Below are 25,458 nucleotides of genomic sequence, written 5' to 3' on the forward strand. Positions count from 1 at the left end.
AAAGCTACAGGCAGTGATAACTCCTGAGCTCAACCAGTAGAATGTGGAGAGGGTGGTGGTTTAAAATGCATTGGGAGTTTTGAGGAACAGTGCTCTGAAAACTGTGCAACAGGTAAACCAAGTTACTTACATTTGTATAAGAAAATCAATCCCAATTTATTCAACTTGATGCTCAGTAGGGGCAAACAGGATCACCTTTACCTTTATCATGATTGTCCATGAGTGGCAGTTCATAATAAGGTATTATCATATGGTATGTGCTAAGATATCCTTATAGAAACCCATTTTGACAGAGCCTGTTTAATCCTGTATTAATTACAGCAAAAGTGGTTGCTACTGCAGAATTAAGAGAAAGAATACCTCCACTCACCACAAGATGGGATCCAGTGAGAATTAAAGGTACCCTGGAAATAAAAGTATATGACTGAGGAAAATACACACCTGGTTAAAGCCTAACACATGTGGTCAAAACATCTACAAGGGTAGTCAAACACCCTAAGAAGAAGATATTGCCCAATCACGTAAGTAATGGGATAGAAAATTATTAGTAGTCAACCAATGACAAGAGATATGATGAATCTGTTGTGATGTGGCACACAAAAGATCTCTCCTGTAACAATAATCCATTATAGACCACCTTGTGGGAGTAAAGGGAGTTAAGTCACAGAAAACAAAAGGATCCCAATGAATGAACAAGTGGATCCAAGTATCATGAAAGAAGTTAGTATGAGCCACAACATTTGAAGGCCCTGACAGGAAAAAAACATATGACTAGGATTGAAGCAATCATAAAGTTGAAAAATGGCTGGTAATGGGATTGATGAGAAGGATCTTTCCCTTTCCTAACTGCCAGAGACTTGAAAAGCTGGTTGGTTAGTTTGGCATTTTATAGCATAAAGCAACTGGGCTATCTGCATCAAATATCTGGTAAAGTTAAAAGTAAAGTAAAATTATTAAAATTTGTAAAAAGGAATCAAAGTAAAAGAAAACAAAATTTAATTTTTGATTTAAAAATTTAAATAACATTAAATTTGATTTTTATATTTAGTTTACAGCAGTAAGAAAAAAGTAGAATAATACCAGAATAATACATGTTTTAAAGGACTTCCTGCAACATAATTTTAATCATCATAACTCACCAGGATGGCTAACAGGCAAGTTCAAACACCAATGTTAGTCACAGGAAGTTGGTCTTTCCAGTCCTCATTTCAAGTTGTATGATGTCACTGCCATTTTCAGAAAGTAATACAGATTTTAAAAGACTTCTGTAGCATAATTTTAATTATTACAACTCGCCAGGATGACTAACAGGTAAGTTCAAACATCAACATTAGTCACCTGAAATTGACCTTTCCATTCCTGGTTTTGAGTTATTTGATGTTGCAGCCATTTTCTAGTTGTACTTTAATTTGTAAAAAGGAATCATACTTAAAAAAAGAAAAAAAAAGTCATTTATGAATTAAGAACTTAAACAGTGTTAGAAAGGTCAATAAACTTTAAAAAACTAAAAATATTTGTAAAGTAGACAGTGTCACCATCACCAATGGCACTGTCTAATTTTACAGATAAACTTTAGGACAAAACATGTTTAAAAGGGTGCCATTGTTGAGAGTTGTAAAGAGGGCAAGACAGTAAAATGTGGCTTATTGTGACCTGAGTGTCACCATACAGACACCACATCAGTGCATTAGTTAAAAACTGTGACCAATGCATAGTATAATTAAAACAAATTCCTCTTTTTGGTCTTTGTGGAAAGAAGACAGCCAAAGCTGTTTTCACACAACTCACTCCAAGTTGACTGCCAACTGGCACATAGTCAAGCCTTGAATACAGAACCATAGTCCACATGTGGAGCAGGCACAGCAGTGATAGAGCCAGAGCACACAAACTTAGCTGCAGTTTCAGCAAGTTGGTTCCCACAAATACCAACATGGCTTGATATCCAGAAGAACTGGATAGAAGTAGATTTTAAAGGGAAATGGGCCAGACAGTTTTTAATATTAGTGAGAACAGGGTAAGAACTAACGTGAAATGATTCCAGGGCCAGTAGAGAACTAAGTGAGTCAGAATAAATAATGCAATTCGAGTACTGCTTATCTTCTGTGTGATTCAGGGCAAGAAAAATGGCATACAGTTTTGCAGTGAACACAAACTATAGAGGGTATTCTGTGCACAACCACTGAACCACAACAAACCATGGCAAAGCCCACAGAGTTACCTGATTTTGAACCATTTCATAAATAGGAATGGAAGGATGGTTCGAAAGATGTTCAGCAAATAAAAGATGGTACTTCCAATCAGGAGTAGATATTCAGATGATTTAAGAAAATGTCACAAGGGGATTTGTAATAAGCCATGTTGGGATGGGCTGACAAGTGGATACAGCAATATTACCTGAGGACAGACAGAAATCATCCAACTGCACCTGGATAAGAAGATAGAAAGGAACAATAGTGGAGGATGAAGCAGAAGTGCTTGATACCCAGCAAATGCTTTCACTCAGAATATCAGCTACTTCCTGGTCATCAGAGAGCAAGATTGAAAGGAGGACATAATTATACTGCCCACTGACATTTCCAATCTTGTCCCATATGATTTTGGAACTGGTGGTAGAAGAGATGTTGGTTGTGAACTTAATCCAAGAGTCCTTCTGGGCTTTGACATCTTACCTGCTGAGCATGTGCATGGGCCCACTGGAAAGCACTGTGCTTCAAAAGTGTGGGATACCTACGAAACATATCCTAGGCCTATTTTTGAGCCTTCCATGCTATGTGGCAGGCAGGATTTCACCACAGACAAGGATATCATGGAAAATGTATTAAGGTTTTAGGAATACACTGAGCAATTGCCCTTATAATACAGTCAGTCTCTGCTATCCAAACATTGCAGCCATTTGCTAGCTGTACTTTAATTTGTAAAAAGGAATCATACTTAGAAAAAAAAAAGTCTCATTTATGAATTAAGAACTTAAATAGTGTTAAAAAGGTCAATAGCCTTTAAAAAACTAAAAATATTTGTGAAGTGGACAGTGCCACCATCTTCAATGGCACTGTCTAATTTTACGGATAAACTTTGGGACAAAACGTGTCTAAAATAGTGCCATTGTTGAGTCGTAAAGAGAGCAAGACAGTAAAATGTGGTTTATTGTGACCTGAGTCAGTATAAATAGTGCAATTCGAGTACTGCTTAGCTTCTATGTGATTCAGGGCAATACAAATGGCATACAGTTTAGCAGAACACAAACTATAGAGGGGATTTTGTGCACAACCACTGAACCACAACAAAGCCCACAGAGTTATCTGATTTTAAACAATTTCATAAATGAGAATGGAAGGATGGTTTGAAAGATGTTCAGCAATGGCAAGATTAGCGAAAGAAGGCCAGTTGGCTTGATCCAGCTTCCACCAGGGCACGCAGGTAAGATGGCATCGACCACAGCCAGTCTCCCTCAAAATTATAGGAAAAAGATCATTGCCTCATGAGTTACTGTCAATCTTCCATGAGAAATTGGCAGAATAGCAAAGGGGAGCAAACTGAGAGATCAACATCAGTAAAGGACTGACTAGGTGCATGAAAATAAGTATAAGAACCAGTACTGAAAAGAGGAAGGTTGTGATTTGAGAGGATATACTCTATGGACCAACCCCTCCCATCAATATCAGAACCTTCCCAGAGGGAAATATGTCCATTAAAGTCCCTCAGGATTAAAAAGGGAGACGGCAACTGTTTAATGAGAGCATCATGGTCTGATTGATCATTGGTCTCTCCAGGTAATAGGTGGAGAGAACAAACAGTGATGGTACAAACCAAGGAAACACAGATGGCTACAGCCTCCAAGGGTGTGTCAAGTGGTAAAGACAGGGTGGGCACATGCTGATCAACCAACAATGCCAACCCTCCATGCTCTCGTCCATCACACAACCTATCATTTCTGTACAAAGAAAACTGCCGAAAGGTGACCGTATTGGCATGTTTCAGAAATGTTTCCTGTGAGAAAAACATACAGGATGGTAACAAGCAATCAGTGCTTTGATGCCATCCAGATTAGAGTGTAAACCTAGACAGTTCCATTGTATCAAAGTGGCTATTTTTATTTATGCATAAGTAAGTTAAGTGAAGAGCCCTTCTGTTTTTGACCATGTCTTTTTTTTTTTTTTTATTCGAGGGAAGTCTATCGACCTCCATAGATCCCTCCCTGGGTTAATTAGGCAGGTCTCTCTCATTAAAAGAGGATTTCAGCAAATGAGAACGTGAATCAATGATTGTTTTGCATCTTGGGGTGGGAAAAGAAGATGTACCTGAGGAAATGCCTATTCCCGAAACCAAAGGAAGTGGATCTTGGGGTTTGCTGGAATGAATGTTAGGGACAGAGATGGGTGTTGACTTGATTATTTGGAATATATGGTCACACCATGTATTTAAGATAACCTGCTTTGATGGTGGCAGGTAGATGAGGTGATGTAAATGTTAAAATGAGGACACTAGTGAGCATCATAATTACATCTTTGCAATTGGAGATAGGCCTCACTCTAAAATCTCCTTGGGTTGAGAAACCAAGTCTCCTACTTAGGGATGTTTATCAAATCCCTCTCAACAATAACTCCTAGTGATAAATTCAAAGTAGCATGAGGTATAACCTATATATGAGGACATTTGTCGGCATCATAATTCCATCTTTGCAATTGCAGATATGCCTCACTGCAGAAACTCCTTGGGTGGAGAAACCAGCAAGAATCTCCTACCCTGGAATGTTTTTCAAATCCCTCTCAACAATAATTCCTCATGGCAAATTCAAAGTAACACTGGGAGTAACTTCAATGGGTGTATCCCCAATGGTCTTTGAATGCAAGAGGAGTTTCATATGTTGTGGTGAAAATTTTTCCACTAAATTGTCTTCAGAGCAAAGCTTTCTGACTGACTTTGAAAAGGTAGCAAGTCCCTCCAGTCCTTTCTAAATAAAAAGAGGGAACATATGCCCTCAAGGTTCTCAAGGTTTATCTGAAAAAGAACATAATATAAGAAAATAATGTACAGGTGTTACAGACATTGAAGATTGCTGCTCAGAATCTTCAGGACATGGTCATTTACCTATGGACTGTTTTTCTACTATTTTATTTAAGTCTATAATTGGGGATCCGTAATAAAGAATGTTTCGGTACCCACTAACCCTACCCACCATAGAGCACTACAAGTAGATGCATTCTAATGCCAAACAGACACACAGCAGCAATGCCAAGGTTTTGTGAACACTATACCCAAACACCCACATCAGATACAATGTCCACAACACCTGTTGAGAACATAAAATGCTGATGTCTGGTTGACCCTAGCCCAAGTGGACCAGCCAAATGATCCTAGGAAGGCCATCCCAAAGCTGCCTATCTAGAGGAATTCAAGGCCAAAGTTGTGTGTTAAAGTTTGACCCCTCAACCACCAGAATCCTCCCCTCCATTTCACAGGTCACCATAGATGGTGAATGTGGATGGATGTTTAGATCCTAGAGGAGGAAATTGAAAGAACAGAATCTTCTTTGGGAGATCCCCTCACTACATACAGGAATCAACACTGATGGAACATGGGAAAAAAAGACCTTTCAGGGTAGAGCAGGACAAACTGGAATTATAAAGTGCTTAATACACATGAATAGTAAACAACTCTGATCAATGATGTCCACAAGCCAACAACAAAAAAGTAATATTTAAGAAAGAGGTAAAACAAAAAACATGAAGCTCAGGGCTCAAGAGGAAGATAAATCAATGCATTTAAAACAACTGTAAATTCCAATTCTGTAACTGAATTGGTCATTTGGGCAGAATAAAACAAAATAATTTGGATAGACCTGATTGAACTGGAGATTCACAAATCTTTCAGTACTTAGAATACCTAAAAATTGTGGAAAAGGCTACCTTATAGAAAGCCACCATAGAAAAAACATGCCCTTTCTGAAATACCAAAGTCAAAAATAAGATATGATAGATATGTTTGGATAAAGGTTTAATTTCCTTTGAATATACCACTGAAGATAAATATTCAATTTCCATCAGTAAACAGATGTAGTTGGTTTATTGAGAGATTTAGTTAAGTACAAACTTTAGGAGATATAGCAGGCAGAGAACCACACAAGTTCCAGGTATGAAAATTGAGTTTCTGAACATCTGAGTGAAGAATGTCTGATTGAGACTGTAAAACAGAGGCTTCTAATGTTGAAGATGTAGAGGTGAACATTCCTGCAAATACTGAAGAAGCAAGAACTATGCTTGACCTGGCTAATAAGGTGTAACTACAAGAACTCAACAGAAAGTAGAACAACCCACAGTCAAAACTCAGGACAATAGTCAAATCAGGGAAAGGCATACAGATGTAAAGTTGTCCAATCCTGACTGAATGCATCTACACCAATGCTTGAGAATGAAATATTGAAAACAAAAACTGCAGTTAAGAACTGCATTAATTTTTGGAAGACCAAATTGAGAATAAATCCACTGAAAAACTTTGTGTAGCATCCATTCTGTTAGAATAATCCCACTGAGTCAAGATGAGTGATATGAAATTAAATTCATCACTCCTGAAACATGACAAGCTAAAAGACTGATACAAAAGGAATGATCCCAATTGAGAACATCAAAGGTATTAAAAAAAATAATCTCAAGAATATGTGCTTTCTTCATGAGAAATCTGATATACAACCTTGGGACTACCATAATGTATCACATCAATTTTTCCCTTCAAAACAGACAGACCTTGAACCATTGCATCATGTTCAGCAAAAAGTTTGAGAACACTGATAATGGTCCCTGCTAGTACAGCGATATGTCTACGGATTTTCAACGCTAAAATCAGGGGTTTGATTCTTCTCGGTGGGCTCAGCAGATAGCCCGATGTGGCTTTGCTACAAGAAATCACACACTGATAATGAAAAGTAGACTCATCTCCTGTCCAAGTATCCTGGAATCTCTAATCTTAAAGATAAGCTCCTTATCCCTGAACATATGAATCTCAGAACAAGAACAATTACAATAGTAGTGTTGCTCCAATCTAACCACCATTTACAATCAATGTTCTTGAGTAATGAGACAGTATGACCTAAATGATCAGAATGCACTGAAGGGACTGAAACTGGGTATTACTCAAAGAATGAGATGTCTGATGGATACCCAAATCATTAAAAAGAGAGAGAACCATCCATGCAGTAGGAAAAGAAGACTGAAATAAAAGTCTGATGGCTCTTTCCATAGCTGAAGCCTGAGAGGACCTTGTGGAGTACAACTTAAGAATGAGATATGGTGTCAGAGACAAAACAGATTTCTCCAATATGATAAAAATCCAACTTTTGTAGTTTCTGAAAGAAGAATATCAGAATACTGTTCTGCAAACTGATGGGATGAAGCCAAAAGGAGCCAGTCATCCATAAAATGATGTTTGCACAGGCTCAAGGAATGCAGGTGATGAAAAAAGGGTCAAACAACTTTGCCAAAGATATAAGGTACAAGATCAAAAGTAAGAGCTGGGAACTGTAACATCTCACTCTGCACAAACCTGAAAAACCTCCAAGAAGGTTATGTTATGGGAATATGGAGACAAGCATCGATAACATTGAACTTGGTCATCCAGAGTCCTGGTTGAAAGTGTCATCATAGGGTAAGAAAAAATTCTATAGTTAAGTGAGGAGGCATTAAAAATTGGTTTTATCAAGACAGATCATTGATTGAACAACAATCTCCTGTCTTCCTAGATATTATGAATAAATGGGAATAAAATCTCAAAAGAATAGGATCAGCCTTCTCTAGAACCTTTTTGATTAACAACTCTCACGTAGCTTTGGAATGGAGCTCCACAAGGTGAGCAGACAATGGTGGAGGTTGTGTGAATTAAATGACCAAGCAATAGATTTGGGAACCAAACAAGGAGGTCAGAAGACACTGGAGTCTAATATTCCTAAATTCAAACCAGAAAAGTGAGAAAACAAAGATGTAAAAGACAAATGTAAATCATCAACGTGAAGCATCAAATTGGGATTCTAATGTCTCTGGAACTCAAATGGAAAAAAGGGGCTTTCTATTACTCCCTGATGGCAGAAAAAGGTAAATAAACCCTTTCTAGCAAAGCATATCTACCCAATACATCCCAACAACAGACCAAAGAAAGAAAGGAAGAGAATCTAAGTTAGAAGTAACCAAAACCTCCAACTCATCCTCAAAATGTCAATAGAAATGCTGATAAGCTTCCAACAAAAGTTGTATTGAAGATAAATACTTCAGGACAGTCATGTGTGTAAGACAACATGAGAAAACTATGATCTGTTTAAAGTAGACACAAGTTCCAGTCTTGACCCTACAGATCAAACAAGCATCCTCCTTGTGAAAAGCCAAGGTATGCTGATTCAATAAACATAGGTGATAAGGCAGAGCTATTCTGTCATGTAACTAAGCAGCAAATCTCTAAGCATGAACAGAAATATTGAGAGGAGGAGGAGACCATTCTGCAAAATAATTACTATGTTATGAAAAATAACTCAACCTCAGGTTAGCGTTACACTAAACATAAAGTTGTCTTCTCATCCTATTAAATTCAGAAAACAGCATAAAGAAATCAGAGGCTTTTACTCTACTGATTACTTGAATAATCTAAATTATATCACCTACTATTCTTCATTTCTCAAGGGAAAAAGAGTGCAAGATTTTAACTTATCCCTGCAAGATAAATCTTTGTTAGAGGAATCCTCTGAACTCTCTCCAATAAGTCATTATACATTGTCAGATAAGGAGACCAAACCAATACACAGTATAACTATTCCAAATGAAACTTCAACTAGTGATATCGAGAAAACCCACTTGTAGAGAAAAATATATACGTAAAAACGGCTCATAAAAATTTTTCTCAACTCAAATGAGCCGTCTTTACATGTATAGAAATTTCAACTAGTTATCTGTGCAGAGATATATGCCTCTCTTAACTTCTGATCAACACATTTATAAGTACATTCAAGGTTCTGTTACCTTTACTACTAGTAACAGAGTACTGGTTTGGTTGCTTGAGAGACTCAACAACCACTATGCCTAGAACCTTTTCTTTAGATATATTTTTGAGTGGGTTTCTATCATATTAAACCTGTGATCCAAAACATAACATAAAAGAATTACTTTACACTCAGTGTAATATTTATTTAACCAGATCACATTGCTACATTTCAATGTTTGCAATATAGATAGAAATACCTTACAATTTAATACTATCAACAAACTTCACTAATTTATTAATTATACCTCAATCAATATCCTTAATGTAAATAAGAAAGACCAAAGAAAAATGCCCTATTTGACAGTACTTCATTAGTAACAACCTTTTGCCTTCTCCCATCCATTATATCCACTTAACTACCCTCAAGTATTCTACAGTTTTATTATTATTTATTATTTCCTGTAGCCAGCTTTACATATTTGTTATTTCTAAATTAAAATATCCCTAACAACTTTTCACATACACTCTTACTATTGGCTACATTGTACCAGAAATGAGATGTTTAAAATTGTACATAGAGAAATGAACACTTCCCTGTAAACCAGATGGCCTTCATGATGTTACTAAGTTCCCTTTATATTTATATACATCATTCATTCAAATACACCACCATTCCCAGTTTGCCCCTAGAGAAGAAAGGCCCACCTTTCAAAAATACTCAGGTTATAGGGTTTTTATTTAATTTCTGTTTGTTATGGAGGATAGTCAAAGTACAAGTGGTGAAGATTTTAGACATACATACTGTTTAGCAAATAGTTTATTTTTGTATTATATCCAACATCATTAAATTTTCATTGACAGTTCTGATATTTTTAAAACTTTTATTTATTACTTTATATCTTTTTTTTTAATCACTACATATTGGTTGTGCTGTGAAAAAAACTACTTTTACAAATTCAATTTAGACAGATGTCACTTGCTACTGATGCTAGACAGTATGGGTGGTTTAAAGAATTTTGCATCAGAAAACATGCTAGAAAACTGACGAAAAAACAGGCATGTTAAGTTCAGTTTACCTTTTCCCTAACAATTTTGCTTCAACATTATTTCAAAAGAACAGCTAGTGTTTCTGTGTTCCCAAAGTAAGATATACTATATTATTCATTTAATGTATTGGTTATACTATTTATTATATCAAATGCAATCACTTTTTATTTTAATTTATTGTTCATTTCTCTACATGTGTAAAAACCATTTCATACTGTTAGTTAATACATATATTCATGACTAACCTATATTCCTTAACATGATTGAAGTATGCAAGATTATACAGGGATTATAACAAAGTATCACTAAAATACCCAATGATGAAAATTACATTAATTATTATAAGTAGAAACATAAGAAAAGTATATGTAACTAATTGTAACAATTGCCAATTTGTAAAGCTTCTTTCCCCAAACTAACAATTTTCCCACTGCAATAGTACAACTATCAGTGATGTCGAGAAACCCACTTGTTGAGAAATTTATATGCAAAAACGGCTCGTTTGGATTGAGAAAATATTTTACATAGAAGGTCGAAACGTTGTTCGCTCTTCTATGTAAAACATTTTCTCAACCCAAACGAGCCGTTTTTGCATATAAATAGTACAACTAATTGGCAAAAAAATTTCTAAGTCAACATTTATCATCCATTTTAGAAATAAAGGTAACATAAGTAACTTTCCAATCTTAAGATGCATGTTCATTCTCTACTGCCAAAGCAAAAATAAGAAGGGTTCACATATTTGATCTCTAACCTCTTTTAAGCCCTTAAAACTTTTTGTCTATTTTAATTTTCAGCTTTTTTACTTATCACCAATGAACTGATAGTTACATGATTCAGATCAATTATAATATTTCCACTCTAAGCACACATTATCTTCCAATGCAAAAATGTTCTATCTGTCAGCAGAATTCTTTGAGTTTTCTGAAAGGATATTTGACCACATAGCTTGGGCTGTGACTAAACTCAAAATGTTTTGGCACTCCTCCATGCAAAAAGTTATAATGAATTAGTAGCCCTTTGCAAAAATATTCACTCCTTTAATTTACAAACTTGTTGAAAAATGTCAAAATTAAAGTATATAAAGCCATTTCAAGGCCTCTCTTTTGAATACATAGATTTACTAGAAGTGAAGAAATGAAGATTAACTGATGATGTATAATTTTGTTAAATCTAGATCATTTCTTCCTGAATGTGATTTAGTAGATGTCTAATTAACCAATTTAATAACATGCTCTTAAGTTTAAAATCCTGAAGCTAGATCTAGTATTTCTCAGGTATACTTTCTTTAAATTCAATGCATTCAATGCTGCCAACCAACTTCAAAACGTGAAAGTGGTTTCTCTACCTATTAATAGGTTCATCTGACGATGACCGAAGGTCAAAACGTTGTTCGCTCCTCTACGTAAAATATTTTCTCAACCCAAATAAGCCGTTTTTATGTATATATTTTACCCCACAGAACTGAAAATGTCTATGCACTAATACCAATTACTATTAGCAATACTAGTACTAGTTTTTTGTTAATTTATGGTACCAAGCTTTTGTACATCCGACTTATAAGATATACAATAAACATCTCAAACAGTAAGGATGACTTGATTTACTTATTATTTGCAACACCAACAATGGTTGTTTAGCTTACATTACGAGCAAATACTTTCTAGAATATCTACCAAACCAGGCCTGCAACATGTGACTGACGTGAATACGAATGCTAAAATGATTACCTATAACACTTAACATTTATAACTTACAATTTCCTTGTAGTTATAGTTATAAATATAAGTACTACTAGTAGTATTTCATCGTAAGTTCAATAATTTATATGAATAATAAAGTACAAATTTCACATCACGTCCGATATTATAATCAAAAACTATACACAGCATTTACATCTGAGATTCTGTTTTTACCATTTTCCAAAAATACAACTAATCAAAATATATGAATCCATAGATGAACTACTATTACGAAACTTCTCACTTACTTTTAGTTTTATTAATATTTTTTACCGCTTCTAATCTCCTTACTAACAACACAAGAAACACATAACTGTACACTCTCCCAGCGTATTACTACAAGATCCTTCCTGGAAATTAAATTTTATGGAACATTAAATCAGAACGCTGTGTTTCATATCATAACATTAACAGAGCAATATTAAATAAAGCCAACACATAGCTGGAGATTTATAAACTACTTTTATAACGTATTTAATAAAATGTAATTATTATTAAACTAACATAATATTCACAGACAACAATGAACAATTTGTTTCATTTTAATTGTCATATTCAACAAATTGAACTAAGACTTAAAAATATTAATTCAACTATTTATTAAGCTTTCTCTTGAATTAACTGTATCTACCACATTCAAAAGTAACTCGTTCCAGAGGCCAACCATTTTACCACGAAAATTAAGCTGTCTTAAATGAAACTGATTGCTATCCTGATAAAATGTATACTTGCGTTTTCTAATCTTTGCCATTATCGCTTAATACATGATGCATCAACACTATTAATTATTTTGATAATCTTAAACATCTCAATAAGGTCCTAACTCTTCTTTTTTTCCAAAGATATTAATTTATGGTAACATTTCCATCCAAAGTATCATCCTACTAGCCTTTCTATGAACTATTTCCAATAATTCAATGTTCTTTCTATAGTAAGGATCCCAAGACTAAACATAGTGTTCCGAATGTGGCATTATAAATAACATATTTAATGACATTGTGACTTCTTTAGACTTGTAAACATTTTCACAGATATAACATGAAATCTCATTTAGCATACCACTAGTAACATTACCTTGCTTGGGTAGCTTAAAAACTGTTCAGTAAGAACAGCAAGTTCTTTTTTTCTCACAACACTGTTAAGGTTAATCGCATCACAATTATACTCATGATTAAAATTGTGATATCCCATATTCATTACTATTAATTTAAAATAATTAAAGATCACCTGAAATTTAATTGGCCAATTTATCAAATAACCTAACTCACAACCAGCAAAACCACAAACTTTAGTGTCATCAGGAAATGTAAATAATCTATTGACCATTCCATCATTTACATCACAAAGAGAAAAGGTGCTAGCACTAAACCCTGAGGTATCCAACTCGATAACATTAATCCAGTTTGACTGAACTCAATTTATAATAACTTTCTGCTTTCTTCCATCTAATCGTTTTTCTGTCTCTTGTTTTCTACAAATATAAAATGTCCTTCCTGCTTGAAAGATTACGTGGGGCCCATTACCAGATGCATCTGGCAAAGAATAGTAGAAAATCATACTTTTTTTATATATCACAAGTCATGTGTTTTCTAGCATAGTATGGTTTACGAGTGTAAAATTAACTTCGAACATACTGACAACTTATTTAAAGCAACAGATAAAAAAAATTAACGTTCGCAGACGTTCTGTCTGTTAAGACCTTCTAACCTTAAAGGAATATTGTGAAAGATTATTTTTCAAAGTGTTAATTAGATTTTTTTAAACAGTTGCTTTTATTGAATCTCATAACCACAATAAAAAGTTAGGAAATAAAATAAATTATGTTTTTTCGTGCTAAAATGATTACATATTGTAACACAAAAATACAAATGTTTAGTCTAAGTAGCTTATATTTCATAACGCTGTATATTTACCTATACTTCTTTTTATTTCTTATTAACCTTCCAGTCATGCCTAAGTAACATTGCACAACTTATATTGACGTATTACGTATCCAGTAATATAGAACAAACTGTCTTGGGTGTGTTTTAGTGGATTAGTGTTTTATAAAATACAGTTACATTTCAATTATTATTATATATATAGATTATTGCTATTTGGAAATAAATCATTAAACTTTTTTTTTTCAAATGCAGAACAATAAATCAAGAAGTAAAGCAAACAATTATTTCTTTATGGAACAACCTATATACTTGGTTATTGCTGGACACAAATTGCTAAGTCTTTTAAAATTTCGCATGTGAAGGTTTGTTTGTTTTTGAAATTTCGCACAAAGCTACTCGAGGGCTATCTGTGCTAGCCGTCCCTAATTTAGTAGTGTAAGACTAGAGGGAAGGCAGCTAGTTATCACCACCCACCGCTAACTCTTGGGCTACTCTTCTACCAACGAATAGTGGGATTGACCGTGACATTATAACGCCCCCACGGCTGAAAGGGCGAGCATGTTTGGCGCGACGGGGATGCAAACCCGCGCCCCTCAGATTAAGAGTAGCACGCCTTAACAAGCTTGGCCATGCTGAGCCCCTTGTGAAGGTTACCAAACATTTTTAAGGTTTTATACATACAACTGAGTAACAAAAAATCATAAGTAACTGGACTAATACCACAGAATTTCGCTATATTTTATAAAGCTAAATAACTAAAATGTATTTATATTTTAAAAATACGTTAAAACTTGGATCGAAAGAACATGGTAGCCTTTTCACAGATTAAAATAGCCGAGAAAACCAACTTTGGGGACATTCTAAGCTGTTGATTGGTAATTCAAATATTGCATATTGTAATAAGAGCACGTAAAGGGCCGTTTAAACAATTGTAAAGAACTCCAAATTTATCTGTGCCAGCCTTGGAAAACCGAATTTAATGTAAGTTCTTCCCCTACCAAAAGTCCAGTCAGTCTTTATTCAGTATTCCTCAGGGGCGTCGATCCATCAATTCAACCAGAAGAAATTAAAAAAGCCATAGAACCTCAAATTCAGGCCAATATATATGCTGTTCATCGAATTTTTTCTAAGAACACTAATCTTCCTACGTACTTCATGAAGATAGTGACAACGTCGAAGTACAGAGCTGATTGTATTTGAGGTGACGGATGTTATTATCACACATTTCACTTTAGAGCCGAACGCTCACATCGACGACCCTTTAACACTTGGTCAAACAAGACATCATAAACAACCAATGGACAACTTACAACGAGAAACTACAAAAATACCGCCGAGTTCAGATCTAACTAGAAGAAACACTTTCACAGATACAGATAACTCGATCCAGAAGACGTCAACTCCCTCTGTTAGCAATACGCCAAGATTCAGCAGTCCAAGAGAGAAAAGTGACAGATCATGCCAGACTTCAGTCCCAGTTCCACAGAATTCAACAACCAGCCAGACTCAAACCATTAGCAAGACAACTATCGATGCGTCAGTTCAAACAGAAAAACAAACTACCTCCACGCAGAAAACTCAAACCAAAATTATAAAAAGAAACAAAGCATCACAGACCAGCGAAGAACAACTCACCGAAGAACAGCCAGTTGTTCCACCACCTAGACCACGTTTTTCACTTGCACCAATGGGCTTCAAGTGTGAAAACAAGTTCATGACGAAATTACTACCTGATCTACAAGACCGCAGCTAGCAGTTTCCATGTATACCACCGTCACAGTCCATCAGCTTTTATTTTCTTTTGTTTTTCTTTTTATTCCTGTGTTTCTTCCCACCTACTTCCGGGCACGGTCTGGGTAGATTTTTCGGCCCTCAGACCGTGAAAGTGGGTTTTCTCGGGGTACTCCCATTTCCCCCTACAGCAAAGTCTCTGGCATTGAATCTGTAGGTCCCAGCCACATTCTTACATGATCCTGAAAAGAGCCGTTGATTCTTTTATTCAGTTATAGGTTATCAAGTCATAGTTAATTTTAAAACAACTCGCCAGCCGCCATTGTACTCCGTCATAGGTCTGGCTCACTTCACTCACGCCGCCCTCGTCCAGTTCTCCCGTCTTTCTTATCACTCTCAATTACCCCACTCCACCCTAAAAATGTCAAAATTAAAATGAATAACCCATGGAAATTTTAACAATTTCTCACGTGAGGGGATGAAGAGGAACCACAACGTTCCTGAACACCCCAGTTGGAGAGAGAATTTCTCTGATTTCTCTCTCTCTAAACTAAACCCCTACCACGTTACTTTGCGTTTGCATTTATAAAGAATTGAGCGGGACTATCATGATTATTTAGTACATAAGCCATATCTCAACAAAATAAAAATATATGAGGTTATTATTTTATATTATAGCTTGTAAATATTAGCAAGTTGAGTTCGTAATTTCTATGAAACTCTATAGTTTATACTTAGTCCATACTTAGTATTTTGAGATCACAAACATCTAATTTTATATAGTTCTGCATTCAACATACCACTTGACTCACTAAAATCTATATTTAGATGTGTTCTTTTGTTTTTGAATTTCGCACAAAGCTACTCGAGGGCTATCTATGCTAGCCGTCCCTAATTTAGCAGTGTAAGACTAGAGGGAAGGCAGCTAGTCATCACCACCCACCGCCAACTCTTGGGCTACTCTTTTACCAACGAATAGTGTGATAGATCGTAACATTATAACACCCCCACGGCTGGGAGGGCGAGCATGTTTGGTGCGACGCTCGGATTACGAGTCGCACGCCTTACGCGCTAGGCCATGCCAGGCCTATGTTCTTTTAATATTTATTTGTAAATTAAGAAATGAACTCATATATAACATCAAACTTTGAATTATAACCTACAATTTAATTCAAAATTTATTGACATCCGTGATCCGTTGCGAAAGGGTTGGTTGGTTTGTTTTTTGAATTTCGTGCAAAACCACACGAGGGCTATCTGCGATAGCCGTCCCTAATTTAGCAGTGTAAGACTAGAGGGAAGGCAGCTAGTCATCACCACCCACTGCCAAGTCTTGGACTACTATTTTATCAACGAATAGTAGGATTGAACGTCACATTATAACGCAACCACAGCTGAAAGGGTAAGCATGTTTGGTGTGATAAGAATTCGAACCCGCAACCCTCGGTTTGCGCGTCGAGTGCCTTAACCACCTGATCATACCAGGCCTTTGCGTAAGGGTTAAGCGACGGATCCCACATGGTTAAAGTATAGAAAATAAAATATAAATTCTTTAAGGAAACGTTCCCCGTTAGAACAGAGGTAAGTCTTTGGATTTACAACAAAATATTTTTCAACATTTACTAAAAGTCTACCAAATTTTGTGAAAGTACACATGCCGCATCAAAAGTTATAGTGCAAATACTTAACGTATGTAAATGTGTATGCGAACTCAAGTATATTATACCGAGCCCCAAGTGAATGGTTATATACCTATAAATTTACTGCACCCACCTTATGTAAATCAATCCATTCCAAAGACTACCTACCCTGACAGAAATATAAAACTGTTCTAACTGATGATAACTCCTACACTGCCAAAACTTATGCTCGTGTCCCTTAGTTCTACCATTCTCATCACTGAGCATGAAAACAGAAAATGTACAATCTTGAACACTTAATTTAGATGTTCTTTAATTCTTGTTTTTTTTGTTTTTTTTCCAAATGAAAGCGATTTCAGAGTCCTTAACTTGTATTCGAATGAAAACGTTTCCGTCTCAACTATCATCCATGTGAACTTTGTTATATATTCTTTCCAGCAATTTAGTAAGGAGCTCAATACTCGAAAGCTTAAAGTATTAAGAAAAGTTTTTAAAAACTGTTTATAGAAAACATACTATAGTATTAAATAGTGCAATATACATAACCTGTATTTTAATTTGTTTGTCTAAGGTAGTCTCCAATAAAAGTAAGTAGAATATTTATTTCATCCCCAGTGTTTAAATTTGAGAAAGTCTGATAGACAGTGTTTTGTCGGTAGTTAGGAGGTATAAATGAACTACCATATACCTAATTAACATAGCAATTACAATCAGCAGCAACCGAAGTTTCTTTGCAAAAGTGCTAGAATGGTATAATTATGATTAAAACACGATTGAGATGAAAAATGCAAGATACATATATATATATTTATATATATTACATTCTGTAAAGATCGTATATTAACGTAAAAGTGGTTGACTGGTAGTATTGGGGTTTAATGGTGCAAAGCATCTGTACCACATAAACGTGAAGTTGTAAGATAAGTAAACATACCTATACATACTTATTTATTAGGTTTATTGGCTAACTGATATGCCCACCACAGGGAAGCGAGCTCCGAGTTATCATTGTAAGTCCAGAGATTTACTGTTGTTTCATAAAGTTAATTATATTAATACATACAATGCATGAAAATGTCATTACACATATACACCGATATATAAAGTTCATGTATATACCAGGTGTATTTATTTCATTTAACAAGTTGATTTTGTCTCAAGTTACTTTTATTACTTTGTCTTACTAATATTTGGTAATACCTATTATCATCCATGGAAAACGTTATTTGGTATAAAGGCAGTGATGGGTAACGTGCATAACACATTTCACTCTGGGTAAATTTAAGGTTTCTTGAAAAATATGGAACTTGGCATTTAGATACCCTTGTGAAATCTCTTAAGGGATATAGTCTAGAAATTGATTTTTTCACCAAAATAGTCATAGAAAAACTACCTATAGAGGCTATTCAAAGTGAGAACTATAAGCACACATACAATGTATGTGTTTGATTGAATAATAAATATTGTGCATTTTGTTCAACACTTGTATTCCATCTTATTACTTAGCTTAACATCAGCTTCATCACGTTATAGTTTTAATACTTCCTGATAATTGATGATCAATATCTTGTGACCTCCAGGAGCAGAGCAGCAAGCCTAAAAACTTATAAAATTAAAATATCGGTTTTTCCATAGCCATTGTTGGTACAGTACAGTTAGTTTATTGTGCAGCTTTGCACTTAACAACAAACACAAATAAATGATATTTTGTAGAAAAAAAAAATCCAATTTAGCAGACCTATGTGATAGCTTGAAAGAACAGTAAATTCACCTGAATATATAATAGAACAGATATGTAGGAGGAATATTGAATTTTATGACTCAGCCCATAAGTATTGTGTGGTTTACCAATAGCTGCTGAATTGTGTAATACCTTTCACTTGAACTCTCATTTATTCAACCTTAAAATCCTTTTAGTTATAAATATGGCATTTTAGACAACTAGAAAAACTTATGAAATAGAAGGAAGGTTGATCACTAAGGGAAGACGGTGCGAGGGAAGCACAGAGAATAATGGTTGTGATTAGGAATTTGATGAGTCCAAGACCAGAAAGAACAGTCTGTGCAGGAGTCATAGACTTATTCCAGATAGAGCATAGGGTCAACCTTACTTCACAGATGAGCTGCTACCGAGACTACTTCACTGCTCTGCCACTCTGACTCAGAAGCCCTTTGCTTGTAAGAGTGCTGTGGATCCTGAGAGTTCCATACTATGTTAGCAATGTTGAATACATCTGTGTCAGGAAATGATTAAGAAGTTAGAAAGAAGTGGCAAAAAAAGATCACCTTGATGACTTTCAAAGACACAACAAAAGATTGCCCAGACAATGTTCTGAAGCACTTTAAGTAGGTAATTGCTAGGAATGGCTGAACACCAGCTGAATTTATTTAATGCCTGGTCCTAAGTCTATATAGGTAGCCTTGATGATGACCGACTTAAAATTCCAGAGTTGAGATTCACCAGAATTTTTCAGTATCTTGTAGCATACCCACACATGAAATAGGTTATTTCCTAACCAGCAAGCAAACATCATTTGCTCATGATTGATCCTTTCCAGTAATGACTGTTAGAAAAGGGAAAAGTAAACTCAGGCTCTGTAATGATATTAAATAAATGAACATGATAACATATGCAACATCTCTCCAATATTTTTAAAAGATGGAATCTGGATGAATTGGAAGAGATCTGTTTATACAATACATCAGGTTTGGCATCTAGATACCAATCAATCGAACATGATGTTGAAAGTAGACTGAATACTGGTTTTAGCTTGAGAAGTTAATGTATCTTACTCTGAAAGAATTACAATGATAGAAGTGTCTGAGTTATGTCAGTGACATCTTGGTGGTTGATTGCACACTGAAATCCTTGGCTGAGAAGCTGAAAGCAATAGCCCAGTGGTTAGAAAAGCAGACTAGAAAATGAGAACTGTAAAATGTATGTTCATGAGCATGTAAGTAAAACTGTTTATTTGTAGTTAAACTTAAAGCCACACAATAGACTATCTGTGCTCTGCCTATCTTGCTATCAAAACCTGCTTTTAAGCATTGTTAGTCTGCAGACATATTACTGTGCCATTGAGGGGATAAATGGAATTAGTCATCCATACTGGTGGTAGAGTAGGAATAACTACTAATCTTGCTAAAATAGCAGTTTTGCAAGATTGGACTCAACTCATGATGACAGTAAAAATTTGTGGTTTCCTTTAATTTGCATCATACTACTGATGGTTTGTGGCCGATTTCTCGTCGTGACTTTTAGAGAAGAGCAATAATTGTAGCCAAAGGTTACAAACTTCATTCAGTCTACTCACTTAGATCATTTTTTTGACCAAGTACATTTCACCTAGCTTACATTTTCAGTCTGTACCTTTGATATCTAAGATTAAGCTCCAGAATAATTTGTCTATGTTTCTTTTTCAATTAACTAGTGAATTTATTTCTGGATATTGTGAATCTCTAAAGATCCTGCAGTTCAAATTGGAAGGTCAGTATGATGATAAGGGTTTCCTGTTTGGCAGGGAGCTGGACTTCTCTCCTGAATTGAAGATATCTGGAATCAGCTTGATTTTTCATCTGATAGAACTGATATATGAAGATGGATTATTGATTAATGCACAATCCATTTGATATTTTATTAAATTAATTGTTGGGCTGGAGTTGAAGGCTCAAGAGCCTAAGCCACTTGAGTTGGGTAAAACTAGCACCCATTAATCCCATTCATCACTGGACAGAATAGGAGAGCAGCTTATTATTTGGCCAATTCTCACTTCCATGTCTGTCATCATAGACCTTCCAGTAATCCAACCACAGGAGCTCAAAAGATGAAATGATAGAAATCACGGCACCAGGACTCTTATTAAAGGATGTTTTATATCCAAGTGGTGACATCATAAAATGTCGTTATTAAAGAGTGTATTTTTGTATGTGTGTGTTTCTTGAATATTTCTTGCATATTATGCATTGCATCTTTGTTGCCAACCCATTCCAATGGTTCAGTGTAAGTCTAAAGGACTATAATTTTAAAAACCAAGTTTTGTTATCCATAGTAGGCAAAGCACAGATCACTCATTGTGCAGTTTTGTGCTTAACAATAAATCAAACAAATTGTATCTTTGTTAAATACTTTATATTTTCTTTTTACTATATAAATTATTTTTCTTTGTTTAAGGGGCTTGTTCTAAAGGTATTGAATTCATTGTTTAAGAATATTTTTGTGTGGCATTTTTATGTCTCTGTAAAAGAGTTGTGCCATCTGTATAACTTGTACATATTTCTGGAAGCTATAGAGAGTTAACTTAGTTCTTGAACAGCTCAAAGTTAACATTTATCTGACATGAAATTAGAGTTCCTTGTTGGACTTGAACAAGTCTAAAAAAGGGAAAATAAGAAAGTATGGAATATGAATATGCCATGTGTTTCTACATTTTTGTAGTGTTACGATTGTTTTGTGTAAGTTCATTATTTGTTCAAAATATTTTCAGGTTACACATAACACATGTTTGTGAAAACCATAAAGTTTATTGTATTAGAAGTGACATTTGTTTCCATTTGCAATGTATTGAGAATGACTATTCACATGGTTAATTTGTGTTACTTTAAGTAAATGCATAGTTCTTTTAGAATGAAAAACAAACTGGCATTTAAATAGAAGACACTTAGAGCAATCATTCATTATGAGAACTGCAAGCAAACACTGTATTTCTTTGTGATTGTTTTGTTCTAGTAAAGACTGAGCATTTCGTTCCATATTAGTGCTCAGTTTTTTCTCTGTTGAACACTTATGTTTTTGTTGAATTTACCTGATAGAAAAAATAAATATTTAATTAACCTAAATGTACCACACATACAAGACTGGTTCTAAAACAATAAACTTTTATAATATTATTTCAATTAATGATTTTAGGTTTATACAAAAAGCCAAAGAATCTCAAAGTTGAATGTTCACTCCTTGTTCATTTAATGGTGTAAAAGTGCAAAGTAATCTCTTTATATATGTATTGCTGCTTACATTCTCATCTTTACACTGTTCACATTTTTCGATGGAGAAAATCATTATGTGTGAGATGCTGTAATTGGGTTAATTAAATTATTCAAGTTCAGGGAGCTCATTTCTGTTGTTTATAATGTCTATTGCATGTTTTATTTCACACATAGCTGTAGTATTTCAGTAGACTAATATGTATCAGAAAAGAAATTAAGCATCTGCAAAATTCATGTTAAGAAAGTATTTGCAGAAAATTATAAAAAAATATAAACAAATGCAACATAATTTTATTCAAAATAATAATGCTACTTAAAACTGAACTGTCTGTCTATTATTTCTTTGATATTTCACTGACATCTAGATGAGAGTAGCTTTCAAAATCATGTGTGCACAGAACAAGGACTAAAGAAAAAAATGACAAAATTACACACCCTAACTTAGAATATGTTTCTTGTGCACTATCTAAATAATACTTTAGAATACCTATATCAACCTTTTTGCTACCCAGCAGCACAGTGATATGTCTATGAATTCACACCACTAGATATTGGCTGTCTGTGGTGGGCAGAACATAGACAGCCCATTGTGTAGCTATGTGCTTAATTCTAAACAAACAAACAAAACAGTCGTTTTAGACTCTTTGTTAAGAACAAAATTTTCTGGTATCTTTTTGATATAATGTGGATGTTAAAAGTTGTTGGAAAGACATTAGGTGCATATATCAGTGGGCTTTTTACTTAATTCAGTAAAATATTTGGTCAATATGGTGCTGATTGAACACCATGCTCACAAGATCTGTTTTTACCATGTTTTTGATTTTTCTCTTGGTAATTTTTTTTCCCATAATTGTTTAAACTCTTGTATCTTTCAGTTTAGAACAATTCTATATTTGAAGAAATGGTATTTTCTATCAGCTGAAAGATTGTAACCAGAAAGAAAGAATTAGTCACTTTTAGAGACAGGTATCAGATACAACAGCTAAGCATTACAGGTGTCCTATCTGGATATCACTCTTTTACTTGGTGCTGCAAAGGTTCAAAATATTATTCTCCTTGTGAGCAAATCCACTGGAAGAAGAGGTGCTAGAACCTGGTGCACTCAGAACTAACAGTCCAGTTTCCCATTGAGGTTTGGTCTCAGTGCATGGGGCACATATGACTGAGATCATTGTGGTGATGGGCAATCTAGTGTTTCAAAGACATCTATGGGTAGTATGTATATAGGATTCCTTGGTCTTTGTAAATTAAAATATCTCAACTCAATTATAATTATAATTGGTGGTGGATGACAAAGGTCACCTACAAATAGCTGAGAGATGCTGGAGGTGTTGGTGGTGGATGACAATGATTATCAAAAGGCAAAGATGGTAAGTAATAAGAGAAGTTTGAGCCTTTTTCTTCCTCAAATGTATATTGTTAGTATACTCATAAAGAGACTTTACTGTTTTGCCATAGAGGAGCAAGAACCTAATGTTCATTGTTATGAAATTTTGTGTAGGATTTAGTTGTAATTTTTTTAAGCTACTCAAATTTGGAAGCTATAAGAACCTTATCATTATGAGACATTTTAATCCAATATAAGGAAAAACAACTGTGTAGACACAAGCTTGGAAAAAGATATAGAATGAAAGGTGATCAACAAGAGAGAGAAAAATAAAAATTGAGAGAGTTGATGAATAAAAAGAGAGCGAAGTGTTAAAATATGCCACCAGAGAGAACCAAAAACTAGTTCTAAACTCAAATGTCTTATGTGTTATTGATATAGTAGTAAGGAGAAATTTATGTTATCAGTTACTAACTGATATATATTGAAGATGATGTTTTCAGTCCACCAGAGAAATTAACTAAAGCCTTTGGTATCTCAAAATTATTAGAAGTTTACTTATATCCTTTAACATCTCATCTTCTAATGAAGAAATGAGCTGAAATAACAAGAATTCGAAGAAGATGGCCTATGTCTGATTGCTTTAGAGTTGGAAGTTGTAATCATGGATGACTAAGCATCTTTATGAATTCATTTAACAATTCAGTGGAACTGAAATCTAAGACTAAAATGTCATTCATACTGACTATCCTATAGGCATGTGGTTTTCAGGTACACGGAAAGATATTACTCATTAGACATCTACATTAAACGTTATTGTAAAACATAGAGCTCATGCAGACTTAACATTGGCAGAGGTCCTATTTTGCTTTGATACCCATCTGTGGACAAAAGAATTAAAAAGAAGGAACAAAATACTAGATAATACTATATTAATGTCCCTTCAATACAACATGGACCAGATAAAATGTTGAAACTCATATTTGAACATTTTACCTATTTTCAAAGCTTTCAAAATCAACCATTTTTTCATTTTGTTGAACCTTGAGTAAAATGCTTTTGCAGCCACTTAAAATCAGTTTCTTTAACGACTTGTTTCCTGCAGACAGACTTTGTTCTACTTGCTGAACGAGTTCATCTTCCACTTTCTCTTTACGTAGATGATATTTTATGAAATAATACATTTCTTTAAACAGTCTTTTTATGATTTAACGAACTTCTACGAATTTATGAATGTTTACCATACCTAAGTGCGTAGACGAGTATAAAAATGCCACACAGACATGAGATTTCACACAATCGAATTTTCCACCATAGTGGGAGAAAAATCAACGGAGGACGTTCTTATTGCTGTACAGTAGCTTAGCTTGGCTCTTCATCTTACTGACCAAACAACCCACGATAAAATAAACTCTTTATTATACTAAAAGTCTGTAAGATAATTTTTAAAAAATCTGACTTTGTATGTTTCTTTATTATAATCACTTTTAGTTAACGACGTATTCACGAAGGACAATGTAAACAATTCTCTTCAGTATTATTTCTATCTCTGTTGCTTTGCCCACAGCTCGACTCACTATCTGAGGGTCGCGGGTTCGAATACCTGTTTCACCAAACAGCCTTAAGGGCGTTATAATGGTACGATCAATCCTACTAGACGTTGGTTAAAGAATAGTCCAAATGTTGGCGGTCGGTGGTGATGACTAGCTGCCTCCCTCTAGTCTTACACTGATAAATTAGGGACGGCTAGCGCAGATAGCCCGCGTTACTTTTGCGCGAAATTCAAAACAAACACCCAAACAAACTTTGCTGTTTTATTCTCTATTTACTAAATATATAGAATAAACTTTTGATACGCACTTTTTCTTCAGGAACCCTATTTTTTCCAGATACGTGCCCAGAGTTTTAAATGCGTATGTTAATATATTCCCTATGATCCTATATAATATTCTTACAGACGGTTCTTGTGAGAACATCCAAGCATGAGTTATCTATAACATGACATCTAATTTACTCTCCTAATATAATAAACATATGGTATTTTCTATAGTGGATGTAGTGGAGTGCCACTCATTAGCTTAAAAAAACAAGAGTCTCAAGACCCTATCGGTGTTAATGATGTTCTAGGTGTCATAGCTATCTCTGAC

At 34.8% G+C, this 25,458-nt stretch overlaps 1 protein-coding gene across 10 annotated transcripts in view; it reads right to left on the reverse strand.

Annotated features, from left to right (window-relative positions):
* LOC143233828 (protein Loquacious-like) overlaps positions 1–13,767 on the reverse strand; it is a 46,426-nt gene extending 32,659 nt beyond the window's left edge. The window contains exons 1-2 of one of the 10 annotated variants that reach the window (XM_076470556.1): positions 13,661–13,679; positions 11,996–12,097 (exon numbers count right to left, since the gene is read on the reverse strand). Coding sequence is in view for 2 of the 10 variants with exons in the window: in XM_076470554.1 (XP_076326669.1) it covers positions 11,354–11,369 (16 nt within the window). In the remaining 8 variants the exon portion in view is untranslated. Of the gene's footprint in view, positions 1–1,139; positions 1,227–11,353; positions 11,690–11,762; positions 11,783–11,921; positions 12,151–12,821; positions 13,291–13,660 lie in introns of those variants that run through there. The other 9 variants (XM_076470559.1, XM_076470558.1, XM_076470560.1 and 6 more) reach the window with 9 other exon arrangements.
* Positions 13,768–25,458: the final 11,691 nt, after the last annotated feature.

Source organism: Tachypleus tridentatus, chromosome 12, assembly GCF_004210375.1.
Source record: "Tachypleus tridentatus isolate NWPU-2018 chromosome 12, ASM421037v1, whole genome shotgun sequence".
NCBI lineage: Eukaryota > Metazoa > Arthropoda > Merostomata > Xiphosura > Limulidae > Tachypleus > Tachypleus tridentatus.